We start from the raw sequence: 25,870 nt of genomic DNA, 5'->3' as shown, positions 1-25,870 counted from the left end.
TTGCAAGAGTGTTGGGTGGCGTTCTTGTAGCGACTAATACTAGTAATCTTCGTGCTGCGAAGGTTAAAATCGCTGGAGTGAAGCCTGACAAAGTACCTCAATTGGTGGAAGTTATCTCTAATGGGTTTTGGACTAAAGTTTGGGTAATGATGGAACTTGAAGCATTGTTGTGAAGAGAGAGCCGGGAGGATGAAGAAGATGATGAGCTGGAATATGAGGGATACATGGTGGAAGAAGAATGGGGAGATAAATTGTTCTGACTGTGAAGACATTTTTAGAAGCTAAATAGTCGGTTGAAGGGGGTAAATTTGAGGTAGGCTTGGGAAAGAAAGTTATTTCAAATAAATTTGTATTTAGCCCCTTGGGTGTGGGTTTTCCATCTTTTGTTGATATTGTTAAAAGGAGTTCACATCTGATCCGTTATGGGACCCAACATAGGCTAAGGCAAACAAAGGGTTGTGTGAAGGCATATGGCTCCATCTGAACCCACTAGGGAGAAGCCACTATTTTGAAGAACAAGGACAAAAATCTTGGTGAGTTAAAGACACTATAGGCTCATGTGAGAACCTAAGTAGTGGTCGCATGAGGCATACTTTAGGCTCAAGGTGTAAAGTTGGTGGGCCTAGAGCTGGGGTCCATACTGGTTTTAGAAGTTTTGGGCCGGTAAGCTATGGGCCAAATGTTTTTGAGGCTGGGCCAATTTTTTCATTTAAAAAGAATGTGAGTAGTGCAAGCCCTCTTACTTTGATAGACCCTTTGTCTGGTCTTTTCTTCTTTTCCTTGTGTGGGGCACGGTGGGAAGACAAAGGGAAAGCCTCGTTTCAGGATAGGTAAATTGACGAGATGTCTGAGTTTCAACAATTCAACTAGGTGTAGACTTGTGATCCCTAAGAGTAAATTCAAAAGCAATCATATGAAGGATAGGAGAGCTGATCACACTAAAGAACTGGAAAGCTGATGATATTTGGGAATCAGTGGTAACAAAGGTCAACCAAGAAAACAGTTCATTCTTTTTGAGTCCTGGACATGAAAGGTTTGGACCTTGTCAAGAGGACAAAGTGATGGGCATAGCTGTCAAGGCAACGCCTAGGCGACAAGGTGCCCTTTGAGGCTCGTCTTACCTAATTGTCAAGCAGTTTTGTACTATGTATTATAAAATACTTTTTTATTCTTTAGTTTTTTGACATTATAATTATAAAATAGGCGCTATTATACTAAAATATTCATTGTGTGTTTATATACTAATTTCTTTTTATTATTTTCTTATTTGTTAGGGTTTAATCAATACAAACATTGCTAAATGCTGTATTGAACCCTCAAAGGCTTTAAAACCTGAACCAATAAGTAAGGAAGAACTTAAAAATTTGTCTAATCAACACATTTTCTATTACTACTACTACTTTTTCTTTTTTTCTTTTCCTATAACAAAAATAAGGGTTCAGCCCCTATATTTTTTTTTTGAATTTTCTTTTCCTTCTTTTTCTTCTCATTAATATGTTGATTTTCTATACTTTAACATGAACTCTATACTTTTCTTATGAAAATTATAAATAATTATTAAGGAAATGTGGTTATGATACCTAGGGAACTACCCTAGGATCTATGTTTTCTACATACAAAAAATCCATCACCTAGGCGCTGCCTAGGCGATGACAAGGCGCAGAAATTCAAGATATTAGGAACAAAGTTGGTTCACAAGAACTCGATGAGGCTTACTCATAAAAAAAAGAACTAAATGAGGCTTCTCTTTTGGATGTTTATTTGACTTCAATATTGAGATCAGTTGTTTCTGAAGAGGATACTGTAAGTGATCAAGTTGGTAAGAGTTAAAGTCTTCTCCAGGTTGAAAGACGAACTCATAAGCGCAGGCCCAAGTAGCAAATTCGAGAGAGTGTACAGAAGGAAAAAATTGAAGGCAAAACTTGCTTGCTTAGAGACTTATTGTTGAGAATCTTTTGAACCTATTTCGAGTTTGTCGTTACAAAAGAGATAAGCCTGCAGAGTTTACTGAAAAAGCTCTGGCAAAAGAAAGGGCATTGTTAGGGGAAGAGGATAGTTTAGAAGAGGAAGATGATGAAGCTGAAGAGGAAGGAGTGGAGCTTGATAGAGTTTGAAAAGTAGAGAAAAAGTTGAATGTGGAAAAGGTGGTGGAAACTGGACTCCAAGTTAGCAAGAAATTGGGCTTACTAGTTCTAGGAGGGGAAGATTACACTAGAAAAGTGTTGGGAAAAAATGGTTGGGAAGCGGGCTGCTTGCGGAGAGCTACCTTGGCTGTTCCCTGGAAGGCCATCCATGACATCCTTCCTCTGTTTATTCCCCACATAAGGCATGACTTGGCTTTGGGTCAGAAAATCAGATTCTGGGAGGACATTTGGCTCGGGGACTCCCCCTTGTTGGGTTTCACTAGAAATCTAAGACGATCCGAAATTTCTAGTGTCTCTACCTTTGTTAACTTGTTGAATTCAGTGGTTTTGGGGGATAGTGTTTCAGATTCTAGAGTTTGGACCCTCAATCAGTCAAGTTCTTTTTCTTGCATATCTTTCTTGAACTCTCTTGTTGCGACTTCTTCCTCTCCTTCTTTCCCTGTTAAGGAAAGTTGGTTTTGGCCCATGCCTCCTAAAGCCAGTGCTTTCTGTTGGGACGTTTTCCATGGTTCCATTAACACTTGTGACTTGCTTCAGAGAAAAAGATCAATTTGGTGCTTGTCCCCAAACTGGTGCTCCTTATGTATGCTGAATGGTGATACTGCCTTTCATCTCTCTATCTCCTGTCCTTTTGCTAACTTTATCTGGGAATGGTTTTCCTCTTTGTTTGGTTGCAGCTGGATTCGTCCTGCTAATCTAGAAGGTCATTTTAGCTCCAACATATTCAGGTGCTCTAAAGAAGAGGCAAAGTGATGGGAAGGTGCACTAGAGCAGCAATGGCATGGACAATCTGGGAGGAAAGAAATATGTGGATATTTGCTTATGCTGTGATTGAAGTGATAACTATAAGAGTGGCACATTAAGTGAAAACTTTGAAAATGTTTGCAGATTTTAAGACAGAAGACTTTTCCAGATAATGAGGAACAATTACAAACGTTGCTTCTAGAAGAACTATTGTAACTGAATTTTGGTCCCCTCTGGATGTTGGGTGGAAGAAACTAAACTTTGATGGTAGCTGTTGGGTAAACCTTGGCCCATCAGGTATTGGTGGGGTAATAAGGGAAGAGAATGGAAATATTGTTGCCATGTTCTTAGGCCCTATTCTGCATGGTGATGTGGTGAATTCAGAACTGAAGGCAGCAGTATTTGGTGTTGAGAAAGCTAAAGAGTTGGGGATTAACAGGTTGATTATTGAAGAGGACTCAAGAGTTGTTGTAAACTGGCTGAAGAAAAGGGGAAAGTGCAATCTGGAGGTTAAGAAATGAGCTCAGATGCTCTAAGCAGGCTTCTTAAGACATGGAAATTCAAATAAGATGGAAAGGCAATCTATGTTTTGGGCTATGTTATAGTCGGTGGGATTTCCTTTGGGTCCTTTGGGGCTTGTTTGTAATCAATGAATTTCTTTGTTGGGTTTAACTTGGGACTGTATTGTAATTAGTGGGATTTCTGTGGACTTTTCGTCTACCCACAACTTCTTGTTGTACACATCCTATTAATTTGATGAATCATTTCTGTGTTGCTGATAAAAAACGTGTTTTGGGAATTAGAGCTACAACACCCGATGTTTGCTGAAAGTCCTAACCCACAAGTAGGGGAAGATTACACTTGAAATTGGGATCACTAGTTCCCACTTAACCACATGATCCTTTCTTCCTTCACCTGGCTTATACAAGAAATCCCTCAAGTGATTAGACCTCCAAGAGAAAGATACCTCCAACTTTTTGCACTATTTTCTACAATGGGATTCCAAAACCTTCCCTCCTTTGGGTTGGCTCCTAATGACATTCCCAGATATTTCAAAAGCCAGCTAGATGTAGGACAACCTAAAGACTCCGCTACTAATGAATATGCTACTTACTGTCTGTATCAATTACAAGCACGCATATGGTTTACATCAAATTACAATGTATATATATTCACAATGCCTCTTGATTTCTTATGTTGGATTTCTTTGGCACTTCATACTGTGGAGGATCAAGTATTCCTTTTAATGGTGAAAGTGAAATTCTGTACAGCTACAGTAGTATTATTGTCATATATGAGCATTCTAAGGATGGTAGTTTACTATTTATTATAGACATTGTGTCTTGTATGCTTTCATGGTGACTCTCAGGACGTTGTGCTTCCTTTCATGTTTGTAGGTTGGACAATCTTATATTGGAAGCTATAACCAATTTGAAGGATCCCAGTGGTTCAAACAAGACTTCTATTGCTTTATACATTGAGGTATTTCTTCTAGTCAAACTGCAGCTAAAAGTTTTCCTTCTCAACTTTATTTTTTCAAGATAAATAGAAAAGAAAATATTATTAACATTATAAGGATCACATACAACTCTAGGTGATGAAAAATCAGCGCAGAAAAGAACAGAAAAAAATTATAACAAAAACAAATCTGACCAAGCAAAACCTGAGCCGCCCAATACAATGGAGGAAAATCTCCTCAAAGCACCCTTAACAAACCCGGAACCATTAATTTCTACTAGTTTTCTTAACCCATTAAACATGCAGAAACCTTTTTTCACCTAATTCTTCCATACAACTTTTTTGCACAATTTTCTACAACTTCAGAATTAAATATAAATATAAATTATTTATTTTTTATTGTAATTTGTCCATAAGGCTTGAATACATTCTTAATATATGACTGGTCTATTATATCCATAGATCATTTGATATTTTTTCTTCAAATATGATTTTTTTGTAATTTTCAGAATTAAAAACAAATACTAATTAATTATTTTTTATTGTAATTTTCCCATGAGGATTGAATATATTCTTAATATATGTCTGATCTATCATATCCATATATCATTCGATAATTTTTTTCTTTAAATATGATTTTTTTGTTGATCTTTTTTGTAATTTTCAGAATTAAAAACAAATATTAATTAATTATTTTTTATTGTAATATATGGCTGATCTATTATATACATAGATCATTTGATATTTTTTCTTCAAATATGATTTTTTGTTGATTTTTTGTATGAATTAAAATCATATACTTTTTAATTAATAGACATTAATATCTTGTGTTGGATTATGTTACATGTGTTGAATTGAATTATTAAATATTGATGTGATTATAGTTTTAATAAACATTGTTTAGATGTTCATGTATGTTTGACTGATATGGCTGGTTCTATGCGTATCTTAATTTTTCTCCGATACGCATGCGTATCCAAGGCGTATCTCGATATGTATCTTAAAATTGCCTTCCCGATACGCTAAGCATATCTGATACTTTGAACCTTGTCTGCACCCAAATAAGCAAAGAAATCAATCCCAAATTGGAAGAACAAAAGCATCAGTTCGGTCTTTTCCTTTGGAGCAAGTCATAAGTATTGCCCCTACCAAGAATCACTTCCCAACAAAAGTGACCAATCCTAGGTGGAATAGGCTTACTCCAAATCTCATTAATTGGGAAAAGTTGGCCCTAGCTATCATTAGTTTGGGTTAGGGATAGGAAGAAAGAAGCACAAGAAAAATTACCCGATGGGTCCAAATACATTCTCTCAAGCTTTTGTGTCAAGGTAATGACATTGTTGGCCTCACAATCTCTATGACCCCTCCTGAGGCCCAAGTCCCAGACAAAACCAGAGGTTGAATTGGAAGGTTAATAAATGAGGCAATAGGTTCATTCTTCTAGTTTGAAATTGCAAAACTTGAGGGAAATTGCTCTTTGAGAGTTGCATTACCCAACCATAAGTTCTCCAAAATTTAACAGTATTACCAGAGCAAGGGTTATACTCGACAAACGGTAAAAATGAAGGATGGCATGAATAGACTTCCAAGGGGAAGCTCTTGTAGCCTTGGCCAACACACCAACATTCCAACTGTTAGCTGCAAGACCATGAATACTGATAATCATTTTCACCCATAGCTTGTCCCTATCAATGCAACATCCAAAGCCATTTTGCAAGCACAACCACATTCCACTCCTGAATATTTCCTGAAAAGAGAGGCAAAATATCACAAATGGATTTACAATGAGAAACTCTTGTAGCCTTAGCCGAAGTTCTAGAGTCCCAACCATCCATCGCAAATCCATGGATACTAACTATTACCTTTGCCCACAACTTACCTCTATCAATTGGCAGTCTCCACAACCATTTCCCCAACAATGCCATATTTCACTCCTATATGTTCCCAAGACCTAATCCTCCATATCTCTTACTTTACACACCATCTCCCAACTTATCCTATGATCCTTCTTGTCATCCCTTGCTCCCACAAGGAATCACTCATCAGCTTCCCCTTCCCTATGCTTTTACTTACCCCAACTAGTATCCCAAACACCGATAAGTAGGAAATAGGTAGATTGGCTAAAGTAGATTTGATTAAAGTGATTCTTCCTCCTAGGGACAAATGATTACTCTTCCACAATGCCAACCTCTTGGTGAACCGTTGTACCACAGGGTCCTAGAAATTATTCCTTCTTGGATATCTCCTGAAGGTAACCCCAAATAAGTCATAGGCCACTGTGACATAGTATAACCCAAGATGCCTGCACTTTCTGTTATCTCCTTTTCCTCCATATTCACTCCCAACAAGCAACTCTTATCCATATTGATTTTCAGGTTGGACAGTCTTTCAAAGATTTGCACCACCATTTTCAAGTTCCTCACTTGGCTAATCTCACATTTTTCACAAAAAAGAATAGTATCATCAGCAAACTATAAGTGAGTAATCGCTATTTGTTTTCTTCCCACCCTCAATCCCTTTATTAGGCTTCTAGAATCTGCCATTTCTATGAGTCTCCCAAACACGTCGACAATCAATGTGAAGAGAAAAGGAGAGAGTGGATCCCCTTGCCTAACTCCTCTTGGGTCGGTTGTAGGTTTCTTGCTCAATCGAACCGACCTGGTCAGTTTGATAAACAAGTAAACCGAAACCGACTGGTTATAAGGGAAAAGTGACCCAAACATGAAGGGATGACTTTTTGGTTTGGTTGGGCCGGTTTGAGGATGGTCAATTGGTTATCCTAGGTGATTTATTGATTTTTAGTCTCCTTTTCCTATTGTATATGGCTCTCATTGGCTGATTTGGCTCATTGCGTGTTTGAGTCTAACACCATCTTTTTCTAAGTCATATAGGCTGTTGAGTGCTGCCTCTATATTACCCCAAACCAAAAGGTAGTTGCCATTTTTGTGTAAGTCTCTTCAACTTCAAGACATTGCAAAAAAGTAATGAATGAAGGGGAGCCCAACCATTTCCAATTTCAAGACTAATGCAAAAAAAGTAATAACTAAAGTGGAGCCCAACTGCCTATATTTGTAACAAGTATTGTATACAGTCTTAAAAGTGGAGGGAGTCCTATTGTTTCTATACCAAAACCAGAAGTATTAGACTCCACTAGCCATAGTCAGTTCAGTTCAGGTTAGTTTTGGTTTTCCGATTTGAAAACCGAAACCAACCTGACCAATTGGGTTGTTTATATTTATAAACCGAGAATGACCAAAAGTTTTGAGAAACCAACCGGGTCGGCTTGGATCAGATCAGTTTGGTTCTTCTTGTGAACACCCCTACTAATTTCTTTTCTACAGGTCTTGATTGATCAATGATCTAGTCATCACCACTCTCTTTCCCCTCCGAACATTCATTCTACGTATCCAAATTATTTCCTTCAAAGCCTGAAATTTCTCTCTGAAAGTTCTTCAATAGAGTTAACTTCCCCCAATTCTGAACAGTCTTGATTTGTCTTGGATGATGAAGCTTCCAACCTCCCCTTGTGATTATCTTTTACTTTCACTGTCGCCCTTTTCCTCTTATACAGTCTTTTGAATTTATTACTTGGCCCCACCCCTCAAAGACTCCTTCAAGTGGGGAAGGCCTTAGTCATATATGCCAACTGCCCTTGGTTTGATCTTAGTTATATGTGCTGGGTACCCTTGGTTTGATCTTTTTAGATATTTTGCTAATAAAATAAAAATTACTAAAAGAAAAAGAAATTAATACAAGGAAGGTGACAAGAGATCACTTGAAAGAACAGAAAAGAAGACTCCTAACCCTGCTTTACTTCCTTGACAAAACAGTCAACCCAATAAAACAACAAGAATCCCTACCCTCTACCCAATAAAATAAAAAGAGAAAAAACACCCAAAGCCAAACAACCTGATCCCTGGCAAATAACTATCAAGACAGTAAATTCTAATAGGATACCCGAACCCATACAGAGAAAAAGCTGGAATGCATAAAACCACATTGTTCCCACAAGAGAATGCCCTCAAAACCCAATGTAGCCAGGCTGGGAGCTTTATTTTTCTTCTTTACAAACCTTTTATGTTTTTGTGTCTTCTTGTTTGACCCAATTTCAAAGTGACCCTTTTGAATCTTGTGTAGACATTTCAAAACTTAATCTCTCGATGCTTTCTCTTCCTTCTAAATCTATTGACTGCTAGAGAGTTTTCCTTAAGCTTTTTCACCTCTTTAAATTCCTTATTGATTTCCTTTTTCCAATTCTAACATCGTATTTTTCTCGAAAAATTAACTTGACTTATTAACATCATTCTTCTTTTTGGCTCTTATCACATCCAACGATTTTATCTTTTTAGATCCAGAGATCTTTTGCTTCTAACTCCCTCCTCTTGCATCACTCCTTCCTCACTTACTCCAGACCTTCTTCTACCCAAGTCTATGCCCAACTTTCCTTCTACAATTTCAACAAAACTGCCTGAATTGGAGAGTTCCTCGCCCTCAATCAGCTTCGGTTTTTTTTCCACATGCACTCAGCCCCAACGTCACCAATCACACGATTGTATCACGGAGGTCAGCACGGCTTCCTCTTCAACTCTGACTTGTTGAACTCCACTGGTTTGGTTGATTTCAATCTCCACCACTGTTGAGCTATCTGGCACAGACATTCCCAATGGTCATACCCCACACTTGCTGCTATTTGTGGGATTATCTGATTATGTGCTTGTGAAAATGGCTCCAAATTTGATCTGCGGAGGAAAATCATTGCACAAAAATATGGGTTCCTCAATAATGGGTGGGGTGCATAGCCAATTCTGATTGCCCCTATGGCTGTGGTGTTTGGAGAGGCATCTGCAAAGCGTACCCCCACTTTCTGGAGGGGATTAAATACAAGGCAGGAGAGGGTGGCGGACTAATGTTTTGGAAGGATAACTAGTTTGCAAATGTGCCTTTAATGGAAGTTGATGGAGCACAATCCGGTCACTCCTAGCTGGCACTTACATGGCTACTGGAAGGTACCTGAGATGGAGAAGAAGAAGAATCCCCGGGGGCTTGCCCGACGGGAACACTCCGATGCTTAAGTTAGTATTCTGTAGGAGAAGCAAGGAGAAGATGAAGGCTAAGAGTGCAGATAGCGTAAGAGTAGAAGATGATACCCCCTTGATATTAGCTCCTTATAATAGAAATCTGTTATATCAGGTCCACCGGCCTCTGACAGGGCAGGTATAACTGCCACTGTCAATTTGCCGCAGCCGTTACTGGTTGGGTTGAATTTGCACGTGCGGGGCCATCACCGCAGGGTACGTGCCTGTCAGGTGTAAGGCACCCTCTAAAGGTGGCAGGCATGACGCTGTCTGACGAGGGATATGGCTGCTGCCCTCAGATTTGTCGGGTACGGTGGTTGGGCAGGAGATCCTCCTGCGATATGCCGAGCTACCCTTCTGCGAGTTACCTTGTGCCAGGCTATCTTGTAAGCGGCGAGCTGCCTGTGGCAAGCAAAGCCGAGCTGTCTAGCCCGAGGTGTCTTCACCTCGGGGTATCTATAAGCGGATCGGTGTGTTCCTGTCTGGGAATGGCCTGAGGTCCTCTAGGAGGAGCTTGGATATTAGGAGAGGTCAAGGGGCTCCGAGCTCGGAGGCAGCTTGGGGTACCTTAGCCCCGGGGAGGAGGTGCGGGCTAGGTGGTTCTTGACGAGTAGTCTATCTCGCCGATTTTCTGGACTGAACTCGGTGTGACTTTACCATCGAGTTGCGGCTGTGCCTGCTGTGTTGTCACATTGAGTCATCGCTTGAGCAAGGTCACGCCCACGTGTACCTGTGCTACGAGGTCGGGCCAAATCGTCCTCCATCAATTGCCCCCCACTCCCAGTGCGAGTTCATGGTTTGCTGGGTGGATTTGGCTCGGTTCTCACGCCGTGACGTTGGGCGGTTTAGCAGCTGGACCAATTGGGTATTCGGTTTGCGCGGAGGGAAAAACCCGTGTCTCGTGCAATTCACGCACGGACGTCACACGCTTTATGCTGCGCGGATGCCAAAAACGTGCTAAACCAAATTCGCCTTGAGAGTCTCACAACCGGTTTCTTTGAGGTCTATTGGATCGATCCAATCTTGACCGTTGGCTACCAGGCCCCGTGGCTATAAATAGCAAGATTCTGGCCATTTTTCTTCGTCACTAAGTGTTTTTCGCCTTGAGCTCGCATCTGAGGTCTCCAGCTCGGTTTCGTCTCTTTCTGGTGAGTCTTCGAGTCTTCCTCTTTTCTTTTTTCTCAGTTCATTCTTCCTTATGTCTAGTGGGGGCAGTTTCTCGGACGGACCCGAGGCGGGCACCTCGGGTAATGGTGACCTTGCTGCTGCCCGGCCTTCCCACGAGGCACGGGCAACCTCGGGTAAACTGTCGTCCACCTCTCATCGAGGTTGGATGCCGGACCAGTTCGGTCCTTCTACTCTGACGCTGGAGAGGCTCCAAGATCTCATTTAGCAGTTTAACCTTCCTTCAGAGTACTCCTACAGCCTTCCCACCGGCAATTTCCCCTGGGAGCACGGTCCAGATGAGGTCGTGATCTCCAGGGAACAACTCATCGGTGGGCTTTGTCTCCCTCTTCACCCCCTTATCCCCGAGGTGTTGGGGCATTTCAGCATCACGCTGGATCAACTTCACCCCAATTCCATTCGGAATTTAGTGGGAACCATTTCCCTCTGTCGCGAACGGAAGTTCTCTTTGGACGCAGACATACTCTGTTCCATACTGCTAATAAAAAAGAGCGCCTCTAGCGCTCCCCCCGAGCATGGGCATGTCTACTACTTGTCTCCTTGCCCAAGCTTCAGGCTGCTGCATAAGTTCCCGAGCAAGGTCCCGGCATGGAAGCGGGACTATTTTGTGGTTCGGGCCAGCACGGGGTGGCCCTTCTTTACTAGCTGGAGGGTGGCTACCCAGGCTACCAACATCGCCCTCAACCAGTAGACGTGGGAGACCTTCCATTCGTGGGCTCAGGCTGGGCTCGATCATCGGGAGTACATCACCGAAGAGAAGCTCATTTAGGCCGATTTGAGCCCGGGTAGGTCTATTTCTATCTTTTGGTGCTTTGCTTTTATCTGCTTGGTGTCTTCGGGTTTACTGACGCCAACTTTGTTGCAGGTCCCATGGACGAGGAAGAAAGGATTACGACTCCTAGGCTCCTCAACCAAATGAAAAAGAGGAAGAAGTGGGCTGCTAAGAAGGCTTCCAAGAAGGCTCGTGTGGAGTCGTCGAGGGCTCCCTCCCCCTCCCCCGATCATCCTTGGGTTCCCACCTCTGAGCCCGAGCTCAACAATGCCCCTCCAATGATAGATCTGGAGGGTGATTTTCCACCCCAAAAGCCTGAGGCTTCGGAGGGGTTTGTGGATGAGCTAGCCGTGGCTGCCGCTGAGGCTCCGAGTTCTGCTGGGGTAGCTGCCAAGGCCACCGAAGAGGAGGAGGAGTCCATCTTGGATCCCGAGGTCAGCCTCGACCGACACGCCTTGACTTTCCAATCTGACAAACACCTGAGGCGCGCTTTGGCTGCTGAGGAGTCATCCCACGTGGCTCATGCCGAGTTAAAGGCAACACAGGACATGGTCCATCAGTTGGAGAGTGCTGCTGTCGCTCAGAGGAGCCTGAATGACGCCCTGGCGTTAGAGAGGGAGGAGCTGGCCCGTGAACGAGACAGGCTGAAGGCCGAGGTGAACGGGCTCGGAGTTGGTCAGGAAGCCCTGAAGCTTGAGGTGGAAAGCCTCGAAATGACTCAGAAGGCTTCACAGCTCGAGATGCAGGCCCTCGAGGGAACCAAGGAGGCCTTGGAGTACGAGGTGGAGTCTCTTAAGGCCGATATTAATGAGAAGACGGAGATCTTCGACAACGCTCTGAAGCATACCAAGGTTCAGTCCGTCATCGACTACGTCAAGTCGTCGAGGTTCGATAACGTAATGTTGAAGGCCTACCGTAGGGGGTTCAAGCTCGGCCGATGGTGGATAAGGCGTGCCTACCCCAACCTGGATATAAGTGCCTTTCACTTCTTTCAACATCACGGATGACATGGCATGCCATGCCGCGGATGATCCAGACTCTGAAGATGATGGCGGCAACGGGGAGGTTGACACTACCGATTTGACTGATTCTTCCGAGGAGACCCCTGAAGAAGCCCCGAGTAAGGCTGATGAGCCTCCCAAATAGTCAGGTGCTCCTTTTATTCTGGGCCTGCGGGCTCGACTTCATTCTCCTTTGTACAGGACATATTTAGGTAATGAAATTCATGTAATGGAGCTTATGTAATGAAGAAATATTTTTTACCTAGTGTTTGTGCAATTTACTTTTGCCGAAATGATTGTCTCACCCCAAGCTATTAACCTATCGAGTTAAATTCCCGAAGTGGATGTTCCTTAACTACCATCACTCCGAACTGTCTCCTAATACTTAGTAGGGGTGATGTGATAGGGCACACTGAGGTGAGTGACATAGTAGGGCATATACCCGACCTGTCTTCATCTGGGTTAGGTGGACATCGGTTGTCCCTACCGAGTTCAACCTGCGATACACCAGCGTGGGCTACGCGCCATAGGGTTTACACCCGAGCTGCATATGCCTTGGGTATTTAGGGTACTTAGCCTATGTCGTTAAGGAGGCTAGGTCTTATGTAGTGTCGAGGTGTTGGCTAGCTTGGTGCCTTAGCCCGTAAGCTGGGGGGTGACTTGTGGTCTGCCCTTGAAGTTCGCCCATGTCATGGAGACGACTGAGTCTTATTGCGCCGAGGTCATGTTAGCTCGGTATTTTGGCCCTTAGGCTCGGGGAGTGGCTCGTGGCCTACTCAGTTGTTACAGATAGTATTGTCTTAAGTTGACAATATTCCATGCCCGAGGTACATTTTTTCCTTCGAGGGTCTCGAGCTCGTACGTTCCTTCCCCGAGCACTCGTTTCATTCAGTAAGGCTCTTCCCAGTTGGACCCGAGCTTGCCAGCGCCGGTCTCAGGTACCATGACTTTACGAAGGACCAGGTTGCCAATACGGAGGTTCCGCTTCTTGACCCTGGCCTTATAGTACCGGGCTACGCTCTGCTGGTAAGCTGCGGTCCTGATGTACGCGAGGTCCCTTACTTCGTTAAGTAGATTGAGGTTGGTACGCAGCTCATCTTTGTTCGTCTGATCACTGTATGCTTCTAGTCACAGCGTAGGTACTTCGATCTCCGCGGGGATAACTGCTTCGGTGCCGTAGGTGAGGTTGAAGGGGGTTTCTCCTGTGGCGATCTTCTTCGTGGTCCGATAGGCCCATAGAACACTGGTAGCTCATTTGCCCACAACCCTTTAGCTCGGTCTAACCGTGCCTTCAGTCCGCGGAGGATGGCTCTGTTTGTGACTTCTACCTGACTGTTTGCTTGAGGGTGTGCGACTGAAGTAAAGTTCTGTCGGATCCCCATGTCTTGGCACCAATCTTGGAATTTGATGTCCTCGAGCTACTTGCCATGGTCAGGAATCAGTACCCGAGGTAACCTGAAGCGGCACGCGATGTTCTTCCAAAAGAAGTTTTGGACGTTCCGGGTTGTGATCGTTACAAGGGGTTCAACCTCTACCCACTTGGTGAAGTAATCCACCGCTACTACTAAGAACTTCCTCCCACCCATTGCTGGCGGGAATGGCCCGAGTAGATCGATGCCCCATTGTGCGAAGGGCCACGGGCTGGTGAGATACTTGAGGTCGACAGCAGGTTGGTGGTGAATATTGGCGTGCTTTTGGCATTTGTCACATTTTCTAACGAGCTCAATGGCATCTGCCTTCATCGTTGGCCAATAATACCCTTGTCGAAGTGCCTTTTGGGTGAGGGCCCTGCCCCCCAAGTGTTCGCCGCACAGACCCTCGTGAGTGTCGCGGAGTACGAGTTCGGCTTCGTTAGGTAGCAAGCAACGCAGGTAGGGGAGCGTGTAAGATCTCTGGTATAGCCGTTCGTCTATCATGACGTATTTGGCTGCCTGGCGCTGCACCCTTTTGGCTGTATTGCTATCTGCAGGGAGGGTTCCGTGTAGCAAGAAGCTCGTGAGCGGGTCAATCCAGCTCGACTCTGCTTGAACGATGGGAGCGACCTCCTTTTCCCCCCCGAGAATGCTAGGCCGAGGCAGGTCCTCTATGTACACGGTTCTCATGGTGATATCGCTGGTGTTGGCTAACATGGATAGGGCGTCGGCCTCGGCGTTCTCCGACCTAGGGATTTGTCTGATCAAGTGTGACTGGAAGTTGACCAGGGCCTCTCTGACTTTGGCTAAGTAGGCGTCCATGGTAGGCCCGTGAGCTTCGTATTCGCCAGTGACCTGGTTGACCACGAGCTGGGAGTCGCTACAGATAACGATGTGCTTGGCTTTTACTTCTCTGGCTAAGGCTAGTTCGGCTATCAACGCCTCGTACTCCGCTTCATTGTTAGATACCGCGAACTTGAAGCGTAGCGCATACTCCAGTTTCGTGCCACTTGGGCCGTGTAGGACTATTCTGGTTCCGCTGCCCTGTTGGTTCGAGGAGACATCTACGTGAAGGATCTAAGGCTCCTCATCCCAGCTCGCGCTTGGCCGAACTAGGAGAGATGCCACACTGGTTGCTACCTCACAGGGCTCGGACTCAACTGACTTGGGAGCTTCGGGCTCGCCCGAACTGGGGACCTCGTGCTCAACCGGCCTGGGAATTTCGGAACTGAATGTGCATTCGACGATGAAATCTGCTAAGGCTTGAGCCTTAATGGCAGTTCGCGGCTTGTACTGGAGGTCGTACTCGCTGAGCTCAACGACCCACTTCGTCAACCGACTAGAGACCTCGGGCTTAAGTAAGACTTGCCTTAGAGGTTTGTCGTTGAGGACGATAACAGTGTGAGCCTGAAAGTATGGGCGAAGCTTCCGAGCTGCAATTACCAGTGTGTATGCTAGCTTCTCTATCTCTGGATATCTTGTCTCTGCTCCCTCAATACTTTACTAACATAATAGATGGGTCGCTGGACCCGATCTACTTCCTTTATTAGTACCAAACTGACCACTTCGTCGCTCGCCGAGAGGTATAGATCTAAAACATCGCCCTCCTCGGGCCGGGTTAAGATTGGCATACTAGCGACGTATTTCTTGAGCTCGTCAAACGCGAGCTGGCAGTCTTGGGTCCGCTCGAACCCTTTGCTCTTAATTGCCTTAAAGAATGGCGGACAACGGTCCGCTGATTTAGACATGAAGCGGATCAGGGCGGCTATGCGGCCATTCAACCTCTGTACCTCCTTCAACTTTCGGGGTGGTCTCATATCTAAGATGGCCTTAATCTTATCCGGGTTGGCTTCAATGCCGCGCCAGTTAATGATATATCCTAGGAATTTACCCGAGGTCATACCGAATACACACTTGTTTGGGTTCAATCTCATATTAAACATACGCAAAATTTAAAAAACAGAATGCAAGTCTTGTATTAATTCATGCGAAAATTGAGTTTTGACGAGCATGTCGTCTACATAGCATTCTACTTTTCTGCCAATTAGTGGCGCAAACAACTTATTTACAAGCCTTTGAAAGGTTGCCCCTGCGTTTTTCAACTCGAAGGGCATAACCTTGTAACAGTATAGACCGAACTCCGTGATGAAGGTAGTCTTTTCTTCGTTTGCCGGGTCCATCTTGATTTGGTTATAGCCCGAATAGGCGTCTAAGAAACTCAACAACTCGTGCCTTGAGGTCGCATCCACCAAACAGTCAATTCTGGGGAGCGGGAAGCAGTCTCTCGGGTAGGCTCGGTTTAGGTCGGTGTAGTCGACGCACATGCGCCACTTGCCGTTAGCCTTCTTTACCAGAACGGGGTTGGCTACCCAGCTCGGGTAGTGGACTTCTCTTATGAAGTCAGCTGCGAGGAGCTTCTCGACCTCCTCGTTGACCGCTTTCCACCGCTCAAGGGCTAGGTTGCGTTTCTTCTGTCTAACGGGCCTAACTACAGGATCAACATTTAACTTGTGAGTTATAAGGTTAGGGTCTATACCGGGCATCTCTGCCACGGACCATGCAAAAACATCTAAATTTTGAAGTAAGAAATTTACCAGTTTGGATCTTAGAGGTTCCTGGATGGAAGCACCGATCTGGAGTGTCCGAGCTGGGTTTGCGGCTAAGGTCGGAACAACGACTGTTTCTTCCGTGGGTGCAGCTCGTTCTTCGCCTTGCTCTATAGGTCGCTCCAGTTCGAGGTCGTCGGCCACCTTGGTCTTTCCCTTTAGGGCGGCGACATAGCATTTGCGGGACTCGAGCTGGTCGCCCCGCGCTACCCCCACACCGAAGTATGTAGGGAACTTCATTGCCAAATGATAAGTGGAGACCACCGCTCATAGGACATGGGTGATCGGCTGACCTATTATGGCATTGTATGGGGAGGGGGTCGCGACCACCAGGAAGTTGTGGTTGAGTCTGACTACGCAGGGCCATGTGCCGACTTCCACAGGTTCTGTCACTTTCCCAAGGGGCCTGACTTCTTCTCCGCTGAAGCCCACCAAAGGAGTGTTCGCGGGCTTCAAGTCACTTCCCTGCAACTAAAGCTGGTCGAATGCGGCTTTGAAGAGAATATCCGTCGAGCTACCCGAGTCAACGAGTATGCGCTTGACCTCGAAGTCGTTGATCCTCAGCTTTATCACAAGCGCGTCGTCGTGAGGGTAATGGACCCCTCGTGCATCATCTTCTGTGAAGAAAATTGGCTCTTTTGTCTTTGACCGCTTCGGAGGATTCTGTTCTTCTCGAGTAGCTTCACGAACTGACGTCCGAGTTGCCGTTGAAGTAAAACCCGCGACGATCGAGCCTCCCACTATCACGTGGATGGTGCCCCGAACTGGTCTCTCTTCCGGAGGCTGCTTCTACGACTGTTCGGCCGGCCTGTTGCTAGACTCGGGAGTGTCCTTACCGTGCTCCCCTCGTCGACCTGTTTTATTACTATCATTATTATTGTTTTGTACAAAGTTCCTTAGATATCCGCGACGGATGAACTCTTCTATCTTGTCACGTAGGTTCTTACAATTTTCGGTACTATGACCGTGATCTCTGTGAAAACTACTGTACAAATACTTATTTCTCTCATTGGAATTCCCCATCAAACAGGGTGGCCACTTCACATACGGGGTGTACTTGATCGCCATCAGGATTTCGGCCTGCTTCGCGTTTGGTGGGGTGTAATCAGTTCGGTTCGCTACAGGAGCTCGGAACGACTGACCCGGCTTTGCCCCCCGAGCTGCATCTTTTTTCTTTCGGCTGTCCCCTTGACTGGAAGGCTCTTCTTCCCTTTTTCTCTTCTTGGGCACGCCTTCGCCCTTCTGGTTGATCTCTTCCTTCGTGGCTATAAACTTGTTTGCGAGCTTAAGGAATTTGGTTATGGTCGCCGGTTGGTTGACGACCATGTGCCATTTGAACTCTTTATGCGTCACACCTTTCTTGGCTGCTGCGAGGCGCACGATGGGGTCCAGGCGTGGTATCTGCATGCACACATCATTGAACCACTTGATATAGCCTCGGATGGATTCTCCCTCTCTCTGCACTATGTTGAGGAGGCTTTATTCATTTCGCGGGCACCGCTTGCTGGTGACGAAGTGGGACGTGAAGGCTTGCGCGAACTGCGCCCAACTTCTTATTGATCCGGGTGCCAGGTTCCGGTACCATGTGCGGGCTACTCTTCTGAAAGTAGTGGAGAAGGCCACACACATGCACGACTCACTAGCTCTCGCCAGGTGCATCTGCGACTAGAAGGCATCTACGTGGTCATTTGGGTCAAACGACCCGTCATACTTGTCAAGAGGGGGGAGCTTGAAGTCTTTAGGCATTGGGACTGCCAGGAGTTTGGAAGACAGGGGGGATGGAATTGAAAGGAGGGGAGCCTTAGCTTTGCCTGAGCTTACCTCTTCTCTGCCTTCGAGCTCGGGCAGGTTGTGGGTGGCAGATTGGCGAGCTCGGCGGCGGTGTCTCTGCTTCTTGGTGGGCTCGACGTTCGTGCTGCTAACCTTTGTGCTGTCAGGAATGGTGTGTGCAGGAAGTAGTTCAGGCCACTGGTGATGGCTGCGGACAGAGGAATCCTGCTTGGAGCCTGCGGCCAGGATCTTGAACCGGTTCTCTAGGAACGGGGTATCGGGCTTTGAGGGTTGAGGTGACGTGGACCTGGCGAGCTGAGGTCCTCTCGACCTAACTGCCCGCGGTGAGACCGGAGTGGGCGGTCTTTCTTTCTTTGTCGCGGGAGGAGGCCTGGCTCTTAGGAGGGTTTTGGGGGGCCTCCCCTTGGCGAGAAAGGTGCTCCTCCTGGCGGCGAGACCTAGCCCGCAGTGAGACTGGGTGCCGAGGAGGGAGTTGCGGTTCCTGAAGCTGAGGTTGAGGCAGCTGAGGGTATTGCTGTTGATACTGGTACTGGGAGACGTGGTGTAGCACTTGCTGCTGATAAAGCTGGTGTTGCTGGAGCTGCTTCACTTGGGCTTGCATGGCCCGCATGCACTACATCAAATCGTCGAGCTGGCTCTGGCTGGTCACTAGAGGGATGACAGTTGGTTCAGCAAAGGTCGTTTCGACCGAGGTAGGCAGGGGAACACCCACAGGCGCCGTTGCTCGCGGCATGCTCAGGCTGGGGACTCCGTCCACCGAGAGGGGAATGGTGAACTGCCCAATGCAGACCATGGGAACCTGGGATTATTCCCTGGAGTCATCGCTTGAGCAAGGTCACGCCCACGTGTACCCGTGCTACGAGGTCGGGCCAAATCGTCCTCCATCAGAAGTCTTCCCTGATTTGTTTTTGCTGGCTTCTGATAAAGAGATTTCAGTTGCTGCTTCTTACACCTGCAAGGAGATTCAGTGCTGTGGTGCCCTTCTTTTAGAAGAAATTTTAATGTCTGGGAGTTGTCTCAAATAATTCAAATGCTCTCCTTATTACAGAATTTAAGGTTAAATCCACAACTTCCAGATCAATGGTTACGGCAATGGTCAAAGTTAGGTGCCTTTTGAATCAAATCTTTTTACAAAGGCCTGAGATCGGCACACCAGCTCTTTCCCTAGCTTAGCAATTTGGGGTGGGGGTTGCCCCTTCGAAAATCAAAATTTTATCTTGGTTGGCAGCCAAAGAGAAATGTCTCACAAAGGACATGCTGATCATAAAAGGATTGGTGTTGCCTGATTTAAGGTGTGTACTTCGCAACCAAGAACCAGAGACTTCTAACCATCTCTTCATTCACTGTAAGTTCTTTTCAATATTCTGGTCTTATTTTCTCAAAGCCATATGCCTCCAAATCTGTATGCCTATGTCAATGAAGCTCCTTTTTGAAAGCTGGAAGGTTGGAGGCATGTTCAAGGAAGGGAATATTTTATGGGCAGCAATTCCTTTGGCTGTAATTTGGGCTGTCTGGGGTGAAATGAACAGGAGAGTGTTTGATCAAAAGCAAAATTAAGAGATGTTGATTAATCAGATCATTGGAAGCTTAGGATCATGACTGTCTATCAATCTTCTCTTTAAGGATGACCCTCTCTCTTCTTCTTTTCTGAATGCTATTTTTTTTGGTGAGCCCTAATGGTGTTCATATGTACAGAATTTTTTTGTACGATGAACTCTCTCTTGTATTCATCTCTTTTGAATTAAAAAAAGGCTTCAACTTTGTACATGACAAGTCAAATTGACTTCAATATTGTAATCGGAGTATATCCCTTAAATAAACTGGAACCACTCTATCTCCCAAGGACTTTGAACCCTCATCTCTCACAAATCTCGTAACCACCCATTCCCACATGTCTTTCCCTTCTTTTCCTCTTCTCACACTTTTTCATAAAAGAGCCCTTTTAAACATCAAACCTTCCCTCTGCATTGAAGCCTTCACATTTAAACCACCCCAACTTCTTTTATCCAAGCTTCTTTGCAAAATGTCCTTTTTTTGAACCTGCTCAATAAGGATGGTGATAGAATACAAGTTTGGTCTACCATTGCTTGACCAATCTCTGCCCTCACACGACTAATTAAATTTATTGTTTTGTCAAGCTTGATAAATACCAATGTAAATTTTCTTATATTAAAGTTTAATGGAGACCATATGCAATGTTTAACTCAAGTTTCATAGCAAGTGTTTCAACTTGTTCTTCCTATAAATGAAATGCTTCTCATCATCTTAATTGTTTTTAAAACAGTTCTAACGTCTAACTGTTATTGATTTTCATTATTTTCTTTTGATAAACAATTGAACATTTTTATTATGAGATATCAGAAATATTACAATACACTACAAACAACCTGAGTGGGGTAGCGATTGTTACCCTACACCTGGTAAGATACACAGATTATAAGCAAGCCCAATACAGTTGATTTGTAAAAGCCCCTTGCTCTGCTAAATTATCAGCCATTCCATTTGCAGAATGTTGAACCCATTGTATTTTGACATTCATGTTCCTTACCAACCAATTGATCTGTTTAACTCATTCCTAAAGCCTATCCCGCCTTCTCACTAATTTTCAACCATGCAGTTACTGCCTCAGAGTCACCCTATGTGATTAGATTAGATTAGTCGATTCATTTCTCTTTCCCATTGTAGTCCATGAAGCACAGCATACAACTCCACCCTTTATTGATTTTCATTATTTTGTAACCTTTTTTCATTTTCATTATGTAGGATCAATACTGGGCACCACCAAACTTCAAAAGGCTATTGTCAGCAAAGTTGAAATATTTGACTGCAAGTGGAAAATTAATTAAGGTAATAATTCGTGCACCATATCTCTTAGGAATGATTCTAGGAAAATTGATTGGTTTAGCATTCAAGCAACATGATTGATTACTACATGTGCAGGAACAGGAAACTTTGCTAGTCATACCATTCTTTTGATATATTGGTATACATCTTTCCAAAATTCCTTTTCTTTCATATTCTCAAGTTTCTTGGTCTGTTACATAATTGACACACAACGATAAAACCGAAGGGAGAATTTTATGCTAATCATAAGATGAGAAGATCAGAAATGCCTTATCCCCCAACCTAGGTGCAGGCGGGATTTGATCCCAAGTCTCCACTACGACCAGCAGGAGACCTTACCAACCAGCTGGTTGGTACCTTTCTGGAGAGTACCCCTAATGATTTCACTTTAAAACTCTATTCATGTCCATTTCTCTTGCCCACTGCAATACCTAAAGACAGCCAAGAGCTCTCCTCTTGTAGTCTCCTACTCCAACTGGGGCAGAAAACATTGCCATTACCTGACTATCCTCATCTCTAAAGACCCCTCTTTCCAAAATTGCTGTCATCAAAGTAAACTTTATGAAACCCCTCTCAGCAGTTCTGAGCAGTACATTTTAATCCTTGATAGACCGCCATGAGTTCAGCTTCATCTGCCATCCCCGAGCTTACAAAATGGCTGCCATAAGCCCCTATAAAAGAAGTATGGCGAGAAAAGCACAATACACCATAAGAACTGGCATTAGCGGAGAAGGTTCCCCCTTCCGTAAATAGTATAACTGAAACTGAAAACAGTCAATACAAGGGACCTGGGTCACTCACTATAACGGGAGGGGTCTTGGAGCCAAAGAATTCTTCAAAGTAATTGGGAAGGAGTTAAACAAAGAGTTAACCCGGTTGAGAATCCAATCGGGTTTCACAATATGATCTTTAAAATGAGTTCATTATGAGCTAACCAAATATAATAGACAGAATAGCCAACCAACTTAATAATTTGTCAGTCCGAATGACTTTTAAAGGTTCGGGCTAAATCTATAAAACAATTAACCAGGAACCATGGAAAATGTTAGAGAGTATAAGATTCCATTTTGAAGCAAAAAGAATATTATAAACAAACAACCAGTCATAAAATAAATGCACAGCAGATTCTTTCTCTTGGTGGCACAAGCCACAAACAGCACAGATTTTCAGTCAAATCCGAGGTTAGTCTATCTTTAGTTGGAAGAAAACCATTAATAACTCTCCAAAGGAACAAATGATAGCGAGGAGGAACCGGTAACTTCCAAATGGCTAGGTGTTCTTGTTGGGATGTAAAACTTCCATTCTTACCTGGACATCAAACCCAAAGAACTGATGATTCAGAAGGTAAATAGAAGTATTAAGAATCTGAATGACTATATCAGGTTGAAAAAGTTGATAAGGCAGTTTGTGATTTCAGTTACCTTACTGGTCCATAAGCTCCTCAAAGGTGATAGAATAAGAAGAGCGGGGAGCAGGTTGTGGAAACATGTAAAAGTATCAGTTTGTCTGATTCAAGGGAGGTGGTGGATCCCTTCATGAGAAGAGGGGTTTACCAGATACCGTACCTCCTTATGAAATTCCCTAATAATCAGGGCAACAGACTTCCTGAAAGGAGCAGAGGATTTAATGAGAAAGGGGAAATACTTATGCTTCAGAACATACTTGGATTTCTACAGCAAAGCAGAAAGAGAATGTTGTTCAGTAAGGAACCTCCAAACTAGCTTCTTAGTGACTCTGAATCCTAGGCCCCCAAGACTTTTTGGTTGACAAAATTTATTCCAATAACACCACTGAAATTTATGGCTATTTTAAGTAGAGTTCACTAAAAATCCCTCATGGTTTTGTATTTGATCAGTTGTTTTAGCTGGGAAACTCATGATACTCACTCATACAATGAATAGGGGAAGGTTGGAGAACTGATTGGATTAGGACTTGTTTACCAGCTTGTGGGAGGGTAGAAGCCTTCCACTGGCTTAACTTGGCTATTAAGTTATTGATGACAAAATCTAGAGAATCATGCTTTCTTCTATTCCAGATGATTGGGACACCCAAGTACTTAGAGGGAGGAGAAAGATTGCCTATGTGTAATTGTCTTTGGATCATCCTTTGGCATCTCAGGTGTATGTTCTTGCTAGACAGGAGGCCTGGCTAGGCAGAATTTATAAATTATCCATCTCATCCCTATGCATCCTCAAGAAAAGCATGACGTCGTCTGCAAAATGAAAGACCAAAAGGGGTATTTTTGGAAAATTTGATTTCTTTAATTAATCCTTCCTCTTCAGCCTTACAAATCATATGAGAGAAACCCTCCATAGCTAGAATGAAAAGATAGGGGGAAAGAGGTTATCTGAGACATCTAGAAGGGTAGAAGTATCTTTTTGGGATGCCTTTAATCAGCACAGAATAGGATGGAGGAAATATATTCCGTAATAATGGCACAGAAGTCAGGAGAAAAACCTAAAGCTGAGAGGATGGCCAACAGAAGTCATAGGCTTTAGCCATATCTAACTTTAAGGCCAGGTACACTGAACCCCATCTATGAGACTTAAGATAATTAGCACATTTTTTTTTTAAAAAAGGTAATTTTTATTGGCAAAGAATTCTTGGGCAAATTTTACGATCTCACTTCCCATAAGAACCCAAAATTCTTGATAGATGAGAGCAGGCATACCATCAGGCCCCAGGGATTTGAGCTTTCTTATACTGAAAAGGACTTGATGGACTTCCTCCGGAGTTGGTATAGCTGTCAACATCAAATTTTCCTCTCCTGACAAATAATTGGGGGTAAAAAGAGTGGTCACTCACTCACTCTAGACAAATCAGCCATAGAGGCTCTTATGGAAATAGGAAGTATTTCGGTCTTCTGGTCCAACCAAAGTTGATGAGACTTTTGCCTCCAAAAACTACCTTCTGGCTCAGATGGTAGGATTTGGGCTCCCTTTCAACTAGTGAAGCTTTTTGCAGAATCTCTATCCTTTCCGTCTGGCTTCAACTTTCTCCTCCCATCAATCATTGATTTTTCTAACAAATGAAGGGTGAATAAGCCATATATTCTCAAAATGCAAAGGGATTGGTCCAACTAAATTCTCTTGAGCTAAGACTATGGAGTAGTGGTCCAATATTGATCTAGGCATAGTTTCACAAGATAAGTCCACCTAGTGTTCCCCCCAAAAAATCTAAAATGCCTCGTCTGGACTTGATGACCAAGCAACTGTTCATCTGAATTAGAGATTCACTTTCCAAACTTCACAAGGTATAAGCTTCAGTCAATGCAATTACAAGATGCCAAGATAAAATTGCTGGAAAGATGGGAATGCTCAGACTCTCAATTAGAAATCCTTTCAACCTAGCTTCCCCAGGCAAAATCTATAAAGTTGACCTTATTGATAGAGGAATCCAATCCTCATGACCTGTGTGGGAAGTGGCTAACTCAGCTCTTCATACTGCTGCTATCAGGTGTTCTTGGTCCCTGTTGGTTGGTGCCTTCATTAAGCTGAAAGTTGATGGTAGTAGTGAAGGAAATTAATGCAGGAGCTGAAGAATCAAATTTGGAATTTTCTTAAAATTTCTATAGTTTTGTATACTTGGATAGTATGGGTATTTTCGTCATTTTAACTAGTCCTGTGTGGGGCCTGGGTTATAACATCTTGTTCCTCTAGTTTAGTAGGGCTTGTCTTTCAATTTTTGGTTTATTTGCATTAGTAGATAGAAAGTTATTGTGTTTCTTGATGCACAAGACAAGGAATGGCATTTTTGTAATTATGGTGAACATTATTCCGGGCCACACATGTCACTCTATAAATTGAAGCTAATGAATGAATGAATGAAGGTTTCTTTAGAGCAAGTTTTCTGTATGGAGTGATTCTAAGACCCCTTGGAGTGATTCCTTGGGATTTCTCTTTCATTTCTCTTTCTCCACCCCTTCTCCCCACTCTCTCTCTCTCTCTCTCACACACACACACACACACACACACTCTTTCTCTCTCTCTCTCTCTCTCTCACACACACACACACACACACTGTCTCTCTCTCTCTCTCTCTCTCTCTCTCTCTTACTCTCTCTTTCTGTCTTGTGATAGTCTGTTCCTGCCCTACTGCATCAGTTTCTCCATGTGGAACACTTGTTCTTCCATCAACATTTTGACTTGAGCTTCTAGGGTGTCCACTTGATTAATAAGTGCAAGCAACAACTCTTCTTTAGCTTGTTCACTTAATCTTCCTCTCATGTTTCTACCATGGTAATGAGCCATTTGAAACCTGATGCTCTGATACCAAAACTGATGCAGTAGGGCTGGAACAGACTATCACAAGACAGAAAGAGAGTAAGAGAGTGTGTGTGAGAGAGAGAGGGAGGAGAAGGGGTGGAGAAAGAGAAATGAGAGGGGAATCCCAAGGAATCACTCCAAGGGGTCCTAGAATCATTCCAGGGTTTGTAGGAATCACTCCATACAGCAAACTTGCTCTAAAGAAATCTTCATTCATTCATTCATTCACTAGCTTCAGAAAGAAGAGAATACACCTATCCACTAATGCAAATAAACTGAAAATTGAAAGACAAGCCCTACTAAACTAGAGGAACAAGATGTTATAGCCCAGGCCCCACACAGGACTAGTTAAAATGACGAAAATACCCATACTGTCCATGTATACAAAACTATAGAAAATTTAAGAAAATTCCAAATTTGATTCTTCAGCTCCTGCATTATTAAAGATAAGCCCTACTAAATTAGAGGAACAAGATGTTATAGCCCTGGCCCCACACAAGACTAGTTAAAATGATGAAAATACCCATACTGTCCAAGTATACAAAACTATAGAAAATTTTAGAAAATTCCAAA

At 43.9% G+C, this 25,870-nt stretch overlaps 1 protein-coding gene across 2 annotated transcripts in view; it reads left to right on the top strand.

Moving 5' to 3' along the window:
• The window catches only part of LOC148844213 (telomere repeat-binding factor 1-like), a 35,125-nt gene that overhangs the window by 5,537 nt on the left and 3,718 nt on the right, over positions 1-25,870 (top strand). For both annotated transcript variants that reach the window (XM_088959062.1, XM_088959061.1), the window contains exons 4-5: positions 4,286-4,370; positions 20,952-21,035. In XM_088959062.1, the coding sequence (XP_088815188.1) occupies positions 4,286-4,370; positions 20,952-21,035 (169 nt within the window). The remainder of the gene's footprint in view (positions 1-4,285; positions 4,371-20,951; positions 21,036-25,870) is intronic.

This window comes from Nelumbo lutea, chromosome 8 (assembly GCF_056320005.1).
Source record: "Nelumbo lutea isolate HS-2025 chromosome 8, American lotus-T2T, whole genome shotgun sequence".
In the NCBI taxonomy this organism is placed as follows: Eukaryota; Viridiplantae; Streptophyta; class Magnoliopsida; order Proteales; family Nelumbonaceae; genus Nelumbo; species Nelumbo lutea.
This window is presented reverse-complemented; position numbering and strand designations above follow the sequence as displayed.